This window comes from Mustela nigripes, chromosome 15 (genome assembly GCF_022355385.1).
Source record: "Mustela nigripes isolate SB6536 chromosome 15, MUSNIG.SB6536, whole genome shotgun sequence".
NCBI lineage: Eukaryota > Metazoa > Chordata > Mammalia > Carnivora > Mustelidae > Mustela > Mustela nigripes.
This window is the reverse complement of record NC_081571.1, coordinates 81431785-81445361: the sequence shown is the minus strand read 5'-3', so window position 1 is coordinate 81445361 and position 13577 is coordinate 81431785. Positions and strand designations below refer to the sequence as shown.

Genomic DNA, 13577 nt, shown 5'->3' with positions numbered 1-13577 from the left:
TCGTCAGTGCTCCTGACAGACCTGTGTGCGTCCCAGAATGCATTGGTCTAAAAATGGCATTTTTCTTCTTCCCATACACCCCCTTCCCCAATATCCTTGTCTTGTATTAAATGTTTGTCTCCGGAGACGCCCACCATTGACACACTTGCCGCAGCTTTCGCCCAGGCCACCACCTGTGGAGGCACAGACGTGCGCTAAGCGTGGCGTGCAGCCTCCTCACACCGATCAAAACCATCGCCAGGTCCTGCACGGCGCAGCGATGAAGACACAGGACCTGAGACCCCCCTTAGAAGTCCGCAGGAGTCAGTGTCTCTGAATCAGCCGCCTCCTCGCGCAGGTGGTGTGGGGGGCTGGGGTCAAGACTGAGACAATGACCAACCAACAAGAGCCGCCCCAGACAGTGAGGGCGCTGCGCCTGAGGACTGTCCTGTCTCCTCAGCACGACGCGCTTCTCCCGACTGACTGTTCTCCAGGAGAGCCCAGCGCACAGGCCTGCATTACCATCCGCTGACCAACTCCTCACTACTGGGCTTTTACACATGTGCCGTATTTTTTATTTTATAGAAGATCGCTTTGTTGGTAATCACTGGATTTGTGTCTGATTATGTGCTTCTGACACATTCCTAGATATAGAATTGCAATCCTAAAATAATGAAAATTTTTTCAATGTATTTGCCTACGCTGAGTTCCACAATGCTGGTGCATCCCCTCGAGTGGTGTGTGGAGGGGCTCTTTCTCATAGACCCTTGGCCTTTGGGGCTTCACTATTATGTATTTCTAAAATGACTATAAATAAATTCAATGCACTGCATTCCTAAAAATGGGTCTCTTTTGATATATCTGTAGGGTAGCTGTACTTTCTTTTGAGTATGGACTCTCACTGCAATTTGTTTTCCTACTGAGAGATGATCTTTTCCTTCATTTCCACGAATGCTGCATATTTTAAAACTATCAACATTTTGAAAGACCTGTCCCAAGTATCATATTCCTAGTTTATTATCTGCCTCTTAAGTTTGCTCATTATTTAATGCACTAGTGTTCATTTTAATTTTTGTCATAGTCAATGATCTCAGCACTTCCCCTTGTGCTTTCTCTCCCATTTCGATATTAGAAGGGCTTTCACCACCCAGACATAACTCCTTTTTACTGTGTGACACGGAAACTGGGGGTTCATTGTTAAGTTACTTACTCAGTCTCCTATTTGAGAATCTCATTTAAAAAAAAAATCTGTGTGTGAAATTTAAAATATATTCCCATTGAATGTCGTCTTATTTGAGGTCTGTGACTCTTCCCACTCTAGACCAGGCAGGCCACTAGGAGGCTAATGTCAAATTCTGATGAAAATTACCTTAGGAGTAAATGAAAATCAATCTTGAGGGATAGCTATTCAAGTAGCTGAAGGAATTAGTCCAGATTTTGAATGAATAATGGCAAATTTTCTCCAGTTCTAGTTTTCTATCAGAATATTAACAGAAGGGGGAGCCTGAGTGGCTCAGTCGTGAAGCATCTGTCTTCGGCTCAGGTCACGATCCCCAGGGTCCTGGGACAGAGCCCCACATTGTGCTCCCGGCTCCGCGGGGAGCCTGCTTCTCCCCCTCCCACTCTCCCTGCTTGTGCTTCCTCTCTCGCTTTCTCTCTCTCTCTGTCAAATAAATAAAATCTCTAAAAAAATATTAACAGAAGATTTTTCCTACTATAGTTTTGACTGTGTAAGAAAATAATATGTATCACATCTCAAAGTGAGGCCAAATATGGACATCTGAAAATAGTTGACCAAAAACTGCCTAATTACATTTTTAATGTTTTATCTCTACACCTGCACCCAGTGTGGGGTTCGAACTCACAACCCCAAGATCAAAGCCACACACTCTACTGACTGAGACAGCCAGATGCCCCAGCCTAGATTTCCTTTGACTTCTACCTCTAGACTGAGGGTATAGTAGGTCCAAATGAGAGAGAAATGGAGACAGGACACATGAGAAATTTTTGTGTGGTGGTGGGGCCTGGGTCCCTCCCTAAATCCTGTCAGCAGAGCTTGGCTTCAGTGGTCACCGACAGAAGCCATGTGTCCTCTGGAGTCTGGCAGAGACACGGTTACTGGTTTCGATTCCTAACTAGAAAAAATAAAGGGCAAGGGACAGGCTGGCTCTCTGCTTTCGTGGGCAGCGAAGGGGAGTCACAGATATGCTGGCGTCTGCCCACACTCATGAGGTCGCACCGGCAAAGACAAACACAGGGAGGACAGCCATGTTTGTTTTCCGTCCTGTTTCAGGGAGATGGCTGGAGAGCATGCGTGGCCCAGTAGAGATAGGCTGGGGTACCCCTGACTCCCAGAGCAGAGGCAGGTGTGAAGGACCCTCTGGAGACCCCAGTGATGGGGGTGACGTATCTGAAGAACCCTCACATCCTCACAAGGGAAGGGGTCAGCTTCTTGCCCAGAGAGCAGGACACCTTATCAGGAAACCTCAAGCCCAAACCTTCCAGCTCCCAGTGTGTCTCCTCCTGCGCATCTGTCCCCTCCCCTCCTCTCCCTCCACGTCACTGACACGGAAGAAGAGACGGTGATGAGAGGGGAAACAGACGACCATGGCCCCCTCCCTTCCATGGACTCCCTAATCTGATGCGACACGATGCCAGCAGTGGGTTCCAGATTTCACTGAGATCGGGGTCCTCAACACCTGAGCCCACCAGACCCCACAGGATCTCAGGGAGATTCAGGGGCTTTGCAAACTTGGATGGGAAAATGGTTTGTTTTATTTATTTTTTTTTCTAATCCCAAATGAAATTTAGCAACTTCTTGAATGGTGAATCTAGGCTACACACCTATGATGCTATCATTGAAAGTGATATGTCCCTACACATTGCTGTCACAGTAGACATCTCCAAATATCCCCCATATTCAAATCTACCCTAACATCCTGGCAATGATTATCCGTCACTCAGTGCCTTCTTAAAGAAGCACACGCATAACATATCACAAATTTAATTTTGATAGTAGGATTATGATGTTTCCATGTAACTGGTGTTCTCTGTAATACAGGCACCATCTTTATTACATTAAACACAATTCTGACAAGGAATCCACAGCTACACTGAGGTTTAGAGGGTAACACGGCATAAAAAAGATCAGTGAACCCTGATTTCACACAAGCTGGGACTTTTCATGGTTATATAGGACCAGACACTCTAATCTCTAAACTAAGGCTATGGTTTGTAATATAAAGTAACCACAAAAACTCTATTCCCTTAAAATGGCCAGAAAGCTGATGGCAATGGCTAAGTCTTCATCCAGAAGTAAGGGTAAACCAGCGCTACTGAAAAGACAAAGGGAAACAAAAATAAAATTGCTTGATGTTTGCATCTCATGAATAATTCTTTTCCAACAAACCCAGTGAATACATCCCAAGGCCAGATGTTATATATCAAATTCTGTGACAAAAGAGAAAGAACCAGCATCTTCCTAATGGATCTGGAAGTCATTACAGTCAAATTTTCAAAGAGCATCTATGCACTTGAACTCAGGAATGCATTTCCATATGCTCGTAATGATTTTTTTATTTTTTTGGAATTGTGTCCTTTTTGGAGGCTTTGTTTTCTTCTAAAAAGAATTATCTGTGTAAACTAAGAGATCTTTTTCAAAGAGCAACATTATGTTTGGTTACTTTATTGCATATTCTAACAGAGGAGAAAAAGGCAATATACTACAAGTGTAGCAGTATTGCATCTTTTCTTGATAGTTTTACCTTTTTTGCACAATGTAACTGTGGGAAATGATGCCTAATTTTAAGCCACAACAGGCATGCCTACTCGGGATACAGAATTCTGTGGACGAGTGTCTTCTCACGGTTCCCACCAACAACAGACAGGAATGCACAATCCGGAGGCCAGCATGGGGTGGCGGTCATTAACGTGAAAGACTAACCAATTCAGACATAAGAAATCAACCTCACCCTCCACTTGCTCAATGCTGCGAGCCATCTTCGAGGGACAACTTCCTAGCCTCCCAACCACCGTTACTTCCCTCATGAAAAGCTCAGAGATGATTGTTTAGTTATTACACAACAATTTGTTTGCAACATTTATGCTCTCTGCTCAATTTTAAAAAGTCACAAAGAATGTCAAAATTGAAAATGACTGAACAGGATAGCAATGTATTGCTCTGTATTGATTCTTGAAACAGCTTCACTACTGAAGTAGGTGGGTCCTTCTGTTCAGTGGTATTTGAAACACGAATGCCATTTTAATTTAGCAGAGTTTTTTTTTTTTTTTAAAGAAATCTAAAGCTGTAATGTCTTGTGCCAAACAGAGAAGCAAAGATCTATTGGGTTTATGAGTTAGGCATCAGTGCATGCCATGTTTTTAAAGAACCATTATCTGCTCCAGTCTGGATCTTGAGGCTCGCACTCCAATGAAAGTGCCCTAGCTGAGAAGACCAGTGACCTCCATGCTACTAAGTCCAATGGCCAAGTCACCATCTCCAGTCACTTGGTCTCTTGGTGGTATCTAACAGTTCACAGCTTCCTCCCCCTCCTCATCATACTTCCTTTCTTTGGCTCCTGTGACATCTCATTCTCCTGGTTCTCCTCCTACCTTGGGAGCTCCTTCTTGCTCCTCTACCCTCTATGCCCCCTGCCCTAGAGATCATTTCTGGATCTTTCTCTTCTTCCTAAGCTCCATGGCTCAGTCCCAATTTCTCTTTCCTTCTGTATCAAATCTTTGATTTCACCCATGGTCAAGGCTTTCAGTGCCATGTTTCTATGCTAGTGTTCCCCAAATTGAGTCTGCAGTCCAGACAGCTCCTGAATTCCAGACTCTAGCAACCAACCACAAACCCAACACCTCCATGAAGACGGCTCAGAGGCAGCCATAGCTCTCTGTTCCCCGAACTGTCCATGTCCTAAGCTCATTTTATCCTCCACCTTCTGTCTCATTGGATGTCAACCCCATCACTCCAGGTGTCCAAGCTAAAAGTACTTGAAGTCAATCTGCAGTCATCATTTCTCTTCCACCACTTGGCCATCAGGAAGTCCCAGTGGATCTTCTTCCCATGCAGATGGAAGTCAGCCCCTTCCCACCCACTCAGCCTCCTGCAGCTTGGTCTGAGCCACACCACCAACCACTGGGTTACTCTCTTACCTGAACTCTCGGCATCAGCCTTGCCCTCTGACCATCCATCCTTAACAGCAGTCTGAGCAAGTGATGCTTTTAGAACGAAAGTAGGACCATGTCTTGCTCTCCTCAGAGCCCTCCAATGTGCTCCCATCGCACTCAGAGTAACTCCACGGTCCTCACACAGGTGCACAGACCCTGTGTGATCTGCGCCATCTGCCTCCCTCCTTCCCTTTACTCTACTTAGCCTCACAGGCCTCTGTGTTGTTTCTAAATCACAACACACCCACCCCTGCCTCAGGGCCTTTGCACCTACCACCATTCAGTCTTGAATGCTCCTATGCACACCTGTGGTGTGTGCAGACCTCTGTCAGGTCATTACTCAAAATTCCTCATCGGTGAGACCTTGCCTGTGTGCCTCCAAAATGTCAACACACACCCAGCACCTCCCTGTCTCATTTTATTATTTTCTCCTTTGCATCTGCCATTGTTAATATGTTTTGTATTTAGCTCATTTATATTGTATATTATGTATCTTCCCCAATGCAATGAAGCCCACAACAAAAGGACTTTTGTGGTTTTATTCATTACTATTTTGTTCACAGGAGGTGGCTAATATCCCAATAGATTAATCACAATATTTTTCCATTTGAATGTGTGATTTTTCAATAAATTCTAAACATACTTTGTGTTCTTTGCTTGTAACTTGGTGTTTTTTTTTATAGTCTTTTGAAACTTATATTCCAAAGTCCAAGATCAGTATCAAGAAAGATTATTCTATCTAGAGGTCTCAAGGTGCTTGATCTGCATTTAATAAATCTAAAATTGTATCAGGTCTCACACCACTTTATCCATTTAGACAAATCACTTCTCTCATCACAGTATTCAACCTCACACCTTATTTCTGCCGTGGCAGAAACTGAATCACTTCTTCTAGACACTTCTACACAACCCATGCTTCAAGCATCATACTCCTGCCTGTTAGCTTAATTCCTCTTAATTTTTTCCCTGAGCCTCAATACATTTAGTTCCAACCGTGATTAACTTCAACACTAGCATGCCTAGTTCAAGTACATTTTTTGGGTCAATAACTCAGATGTTTTTTATTCTCATGATCAGATATTATGCTTATATTAGAATTAACCCACATTTAATTGTACTGTTTTCACATTACTGCAACTATGCCCAACAGCTATTAAAAAAAAAAAAAAGAAGTAATGGCATAATTTTGCTTGGATTTCGAAATTCATTCACCAGAGTGACCCATAATTTGTGTTTGTTAAGATTAAAATGAAAACATCCTCCTGTAAGTTCCAGTTCAAATATCACACTGACAAAGTAACACATACAAATCATTCTCGATTTTTAAAAATACACGGAAGGAAGGCCTGAACAGAACACGTCCACCTAGAACCCCTGGCTTCGAGGAGCAGCAGTGTATGCGATTTCTGTTCTCCTCTTTGCATACGTGGGTGTTTTCAAGATTTTTATGATTATAGGTAGTTTTTTCACAATCAGGAAAAAAAAAAAGCCATTTTTACAAGTAGTACCTAATTCTACACAGGAGACATCGGCTGAAATTCTCTATTCCAGCAGGATTTCTGAGTCGCGTACGCAAACTCACCAGAGTCACTCCTTCATCGTTCCTCTCGTCAACATTTCCACCGCCGGATAAGAAGTGTTTGACATCTGTCAGCATGGCCAGTGGTCTCTGGAGCTTCATCTGTCTCAGCGACGTCAGGTCCACTCCTGGGGGGGGGGGGGGTGAAACAGCCTTTCAAACCAAAGGCAAAGATGCTTCTCAGCCTCTGGGGGTCAACTCTGAATTTAACTTCTTGTTCTTTCAACGGTTCCCCTTTGAAGCCTCTCTTCCCCCTCGGAATTCTCACCCAGAGTCTGTATGATTGTTTGGCTCCGCACGCCTTCTATTCTCAGCTAGAAGACAGTCTTGAATAATTTTCCTCTTCTTATACGCCAAAGATGGGACATGCCGCCTTATCCACGGCAGGCTCTCTGTTTCAGTATGTAAATCCCCAAGGGGCATTGCCCAGAGTATTTTAAACTGTTTGAATTGAACTGGAGTTAAAAAATACAGTTTTTTATTCTCTATCATTTCCTGGCCAAAAGAGTTGCTTCCAAAAGAGAGGCGGGTCTCCTGGAGCAGAAAACTGCCTTTGCTGGGAAAACTGGGAACATCTACATAAATCTATGGTTTGGTGAATAGTATCGTACCCACGCTAACGCCGTAGTTGGATCAACACAGCGCGGCTGTGTGGACTGTGGATGTGGGGCCCCCGGTGAAGGGGATATGGGGTCCCCCTTAGCTATTTCCACAACGTCCCCATCTATCTCAAAAGCTTTCCAAATGGATTTCAAGAGATGCTCCAATCGAGCATGTCATGACCCTTCGTGTTAACACAGAGGAAGCTCGTAAAGCGGACTGAAGAGCCGTCCACCCAGCTTGGCCGAGGGGGCGATGGGGCCACCCAGAGCTCAACCCGCTCACCGCCGGCCCCTACCTCAGCGCAGCCTTTATTTTTAACCTGAGATTTCAGGATCCTGAATCTCCACGGTAGCCTCTACCTCTGTGTTCACACCTCCCGTTCCCAGCCCTGGTTCCTGGACGTAACAGGTGTTTACTAAGGGAAAAGGATCCACCTTCTTCTTAGAGAAGATAATCCCGCTGGTGAGGATAATTAGTCCGCCAGCGGCGGCTGTGAACCAGCCGCTCTTCTGAGCTCGCTCTCTCTCTCTCTCTCACCTGAGTCCTCATGGCAAATGTGCAGGTGGGCAAGACACTGGAGACCAGGGCACCAATGCCACTGGAGCGGTCCCCCTGGTCATGCTCCTCTGTGGCCAACCTCTCCCGGGGCAACTCTGGGAAAAGAGTTTAACCCGCCTGACCGCCCACATCCGCAGTCCTCCGGGTCATAACATCCGTCCCAAGGGAGCAAAGCTACCGGCACTCTTTCCGGGATCTGTCCCCAGGGCAGAGAGCATCCAGCCTGCGGCACACCTGCCGCCCTTGTCCCCTCTGAGCCAGCAGCTCCGCCTTGCGGCACAGCTCTCACCCAGAGCCTGGCCTCAGAGGTCAGGCTGCCTAGGCTTTAGTGCTGTCTTGTACCTACTTCTAGTACCAGTGGGAGAGGTGACTTCTCCTCAGCCTCACTTTTTCCACCTGCAAAATGGGGCTGGTCATTCTGGTTTCACTGGTTTTCATGAGGATGAGTTGCCAACAACACGGACAGCACCGCGCCCCATGTTTGGCTGGTGGGCAGCACTCAATAGGCGGAAGGGGTCATTCCTACTCAGCTTTCCGATGCAGGGATTATGGGCCATTCATTTTGTGGTGTCAGGCGAGGACCAAGCAAAATAAACAAAATAAAGCAAAATGCACTCTTTGAGTAATGTGGGTTGTTTCAAATCCTGCGTCCAAAGCAGAGACAGGAAGGACCACCAATGACCAGCTTTGGAATCTCCACGTGCCATGCTGGAAGCATGAACAGATTTCCCCTAAGAGCTGCTTTGAGGTTTGTTAAGAACCAACAAAAATGATCACTCTCTTCTTATTTTTAGGATGATGGAAGTGAACATGTGAGTTAATTTTGGAAAATATTATTCCTCAAATGTCAGTGTTCAATTTTGCACAGTTGGAAGCAGCAGGAGAATCTGATGGTTACATTATTCTAACTTTTATAACCTGGCTCTGTTTATGGGAATGGTATGTATCTTTCAGAGGATTATTGAAACACAGGGTTAAAACTGAACGGTAGAAGAACAGGGTTCAAAGATAAAAGACAATTAGAAACAGAGTAGAGATCTCACTTTAGCTGACTTACGATGTGTCACGAGAAAGCCATCTATTCTAGCAGTGGCTGTGAAGGAATCAGAGGGGAATATTATGACCTTGTGTCTTATTATTTAAAACTTAATTTTGCTTCAGATATGATACCAAGTAAAATGTCATTTCGTATTTTCATTACGAAACATGCAGAAGTCTATTTTCAGTAAAAAACAGAACAGAAATTCCCTCTTTTCTTGGTCAAGCAAAGTTCTCAAGCTGCTCCATGAGAAAAACAACCAAGACTTATTACGGGCACAATAAGTCTATTCTGTAAAGGACAATGAGCCAAGCCTGTCTCTTTTCCAAAGAAATCAAGTTTCACTTCCACCCTGTTTTCTGAAAAACATTAATAGAAGCCCTGATTAGGTTTTTCATTTTGACAGGAATTGTGTAAAATCTTCTCTTTCAGGAAATAAGAAAAACATCATTTGTCTGAAATTCATAAGTGATTCCACGTGATACTAATTCCTGTCACCTGATCACCTGATACCTTCAGAAGGCGTTTGCCCACAACTGAAATCACACGGACACCTCAAGTCAGTCCAAACCCCGTGCTCACTCACCTCCCTAACTCTCCCCGCTACAATAACATGGTTTTTGTAACAATTCCACTCTTCCTTTTCTCTGTTATCCCTTCTTCCCTGGGGTACCGTGTGAGCCCACGTAACTACTGAACCAGTGCCCGGCGATGGAGGCCTGGCTTCTCCCAGCTTCTAGAATTCCTAACTCTCAGCTTTATCTCCACTGTTCGCTTCTTAAGCTCATTAAATCCAAGAGTTGAAGGACGCTCTGGGCAGGCAACTAAGGGAAGCTGGTTCTGGCAAAGAGAAAGAAACACGTTCAAGGCCAAAAGGTGTTTGAACCCTGCACCTGATCCCCCTTCTTCGATCCTGACTAGAGGCCCCACGTGAGGTGGTCCCGGGCCCCCGGGAGTGCACCGCCACCCCAGCGACGGTTGATTCCCAGGACGGCGATGTGGGGACAGCATTCTGAATGAACTCTATCAGGCAGAAGAAATTACACAAGGTCGCTGTGCGCTGGTCAAGCTGGGAGTCCTCTGAAGAACCCTCACGGGGGTAAGGAGTTTCTGAGGCTGTTCCAAAACGAGAAAGCCCAGGGTTTTAACTAAGGCAGAAACAGTGTAACCGGTAAGGGATGTGGACATATCAGAGGGACATCAGAGAAGCAGAATCTATTTGGTGACAATTGCATGTGAGAGATTTAGAAAAGAAAAGTGATGTTCAGATGGTTGGATTCCTGGCTAAAGGGCAAAACAGAATATGGACAGGGCACACCAGGAGAGTGGTAACCCCCACATTGGGCATGTGTTATTTCAAGTTGTCTGATACTCTTGTGTTACTAAACCTTGTGCAGTGCCAAGCAGAAGGTCTGCAGAGATCTCTGAGCTGGGGTCGGGCGGGTATTCCTGGGAGCAGGCAGGCAGTGGGCACAACACGCGGATCGGGGTGACATAAGCCCCACATAGCAGGCGGCGGGATGCCAGAAGAGACCCAGAGACAATAGCTCTGGCAGCCATCCACATGTTGGCGTCTGCGTGTGCAAGCGGCACATCCAAAAGAGACGAAGGGAAAGCTCGGGGACGGTGAAGAGTACGAACTGTCACCGCCACCGCAGGGAGCAGTGGCGCGCAGGTCACCCACTGGCACGGGAGCACGGAACAGAAGGGAGACCTGTCAAGGAGGCAGCGGCCGTCTCTGCAGGGACACTTCCAGCAGCGGCAGAAGCTGCACTGCGGTGGCTCCGGAGAGGAGACCAGGAGCTCAGGGAAGCAACGGGAGTGACCTTCTCTGAAAGGATGGATTTCCCGGGAAGGAGAGAGGGAACTGGCTGATGAAACGGGGCGAGCAGGGTGGAAAGCAGACCGTCTTCCCTGTGTCTGGCATCCGTCGAGGGCCACCCTGTGGCCCCCCCGAACCCTGCAGGGCTTTCTTCCCTTATGGGAGCATTTTATAATTCTTTGCCTTCTGCGAAACCCAGCGGGGTTGGCCTCGCACCACAGAGCCCGGATGCGTCATGCCTTCAAGTAGCGCGCCGCCTCTCCTTCTCCAGCCCGGGGAGCTCAGGCCCTGAGCCGCGGTTAGGGGCTGTGTCCCGGAGGGGACAGTGGGGTGAGCGGCCACTGTACAATCAGAACTTGTGACCAGTGAGTGGTCTTCCGTGTAATCAGCTCGCTCCCGACCTCACCTGCCTTCAGCCACGCGCATCCCGATGGGATCAAAACCGGGGACACACATCCAAACCGGGGGTTTCAGTCTGCTTTTCCTGGGTTTCAGGTTTCAGCCTGGAAACCAGGGGACATGCACCGAAAATTCAAGGATGTGCAGCCACCCCGCCATTAAGAATGCAGTGCGGAAGCACGGAGATCCGAGCAGTGAGGACCATCTCCCGGTGGGTACTCGACGTGTCCGAGGCTATCGGCCCACGCTGTCGTCGCAGTTAACGCTAAAAGCACCCCAACAAGGGGGCCCGGGCATAAATCAAGTGAGACAGCATTCCGCAAGTGTGGCAGCCGACAGAGACACGTGGGAGGGACCCCGGCAGGATCGGAGCAGAATGAATGACCGGAGGGAGAGCAGATGGACGGGAGACTCGGGCCGGCGCCACGGTGAGCGCGGATGGACACGGAATTTAAAATGGAGGAGAGACTAAGTGGAATTGGTTCCAGCAAACATGCATGTTACAGACCCATTGTGACAGCCGCGTCGTGGCGGATTTTCTCCTAACCCGTCGGAGTCAATGCCTCCCCCTCTTCCTGCTCCCTTAATCACATTTAAAATCAACCTCGTGGGGCACCTGGGTGGCTCCGCTGGTCAGGCATCTGGTTCTTGGTTTCAGCGGGTGTCGTGGTCTCGGGGCTGTGGGATCGAGCCCCGTGTCAGGCTCTGTGCTCAGTGGGAAGTCTGCTTAAGGGTTCTCTCTCTCTCTCTCATCCTCTGCCTCTGTTCCCCCACCCCCTGCTCGTGCTCTCTTTCTCTCTCTAAAGAAATGAAAAATAAAAAATAAAATCAACCTCCCAAAGGAATACACTTATTTTTCTTTATAGAGGATAGATAACACTGCTTTTGCAAATACTAAAATTTCTTTTTTTAGTTTTTTTTTTAAGATTTTATTTATTTATTTGAGAGAGAGAGAGCACGAGAGGAGAGAAGGTCAGAGGGAGAAGCAGACTCCCTGTGGAGCTGGGAGCGGGACTCGATCCCAGGACGCTGGGATCATGAGCTGAAGGCAGAGGCTTTAACCCTCTGAGCCACCCAGGAGCCCAGCAAATATTAAAACTTTTTATCAAACAAAATCCTTGGAGGAGCTGGAAAGGCTTATCAGTCAGGTGAGTTCTTTTGCAAAGGAAGATGCTTGATTTTAGTTTTCAAAGAGAAATGTGGGCTGCGGCAGCTGTCAGAGCCTCAGAAAAAGAGCTGAAAGGTGGAAAGACACCAAGTAATGCACGGCCGAGCTCTGCATGCAAAGTCAGAATCGGGCACTGCCAGCCCAGGGTGTGCAAAGGTCCAAAAATAAACTTCGCAGCCGTGGGATGTGCAGGACGTCAAGCTTCCCTCCCCTTAGCAGTGACGGAAGCTGTCCCCAACGAGTCACCACTGACAAGAGGATGACAGACCTGACTGTGACCCTCCGGTAAGGAGCAGGTACTAGGAGTGAGGACAAGATCAGGGAGTGGCACCCCTCCCCCCACGCTGCCTCTGTCACCCCAGCCCAGAGACTCTGTGACCTTCAGTAGGACAGCCTGGCTCACGTTGTCCCTAATGAAGATAATGGTACTCATCCCGCTTTCAGAATTAATGACATAATTTTTTTTAAGAACTCGCTGGCTGCTACGTACTAATTATTATTATTATTCTAAGCCATTCTCGGAATAAACCTTTTGATACAAGCGATCTGGAGGAGGCAGAGAGGGCAGGGAACAAAGAGGCAGCTGTGAGGGCTTTTCTTAGAAGCAAGGACAGAGTCAGAAGCGCTGCGTGGCTCTTAACATTTTTAAACTTTTTTGCTGACAAAAGATCATCCTTGAAAGGACTGGAGTTTCTTTGTTGTTATTTATACCTAAGAAGAAAGGGGGGGAAAGAAAACAGAAAGTGGCAGCCTTCTCCAGCTTGATGCCATATTGGGTTCAGGATTTCAGATACCTCCCACTTTGCCCATGTTGAACTTACTCATGAAATTATACATTTCGGCTGTGCAATTAAACATTCTTTGTCAGGGGACATGGCTGGGAGCTTGGGCTCATCTCTTCAGGCTAGCACCGCCGCTGAGGAACCTGCTTCCACTACGGTACTCTCAAGCCACCGACAGTGGCGCCGGGAGGCTATGCGGGCTGCCCTCCACTTAAGCCCTTGCTCACGGGCGTGTCCTTCTTGCAAGGACCACGGACTCCGGCGACAACACACCTCAGATGACTGACCAGCCTCTCAGGAACTCAACGTTCAGCTGTGCAGGTTCACTTTCGCCCCCTCCCAGTGGAGAACAGATTATAACTATAAACCCAGTCCCCCTCAATACAGGCTTCAGACCCTTGTTAAAATGTCCCTCCACTGCTGGCCTCCAGATTTCTGCAGCCTTGCAAAACGGCACTGACTAAACCAACAATGAT

At 47.1% G+C, this 13577-nt stretch overlaps 1 protein-coding gene across 5 annotated transcripts in view; it reads right to left on the bottom strand.

Moving 5' to 3' along the window:
- Nucleotides 1–13577, bottom strand: part of MYO16 (myosin XVI) — a 576627-nt gene that overhangs the window by 339382 nt on the left and 223668 nt on the right. For all 5 annotated transcript variants that reach the window (XR_009400078.1, XM_059378159.1, XM_059378158.1 and 2 more), the window contains exon 6: nucleotides 6734–6858. Coding sequence is in view for 4 of the 5 variants with exons in the window: in XM_059378159.1 (XP_059234142.1) it covers nucleotides 6734–6858 (125 nt within the window). In the remaining variant the exon portion in view is untranslated. The remainder of the gene's footprint in view (nucleotides 1–6733; nucleotides 6859–13577) is intronic.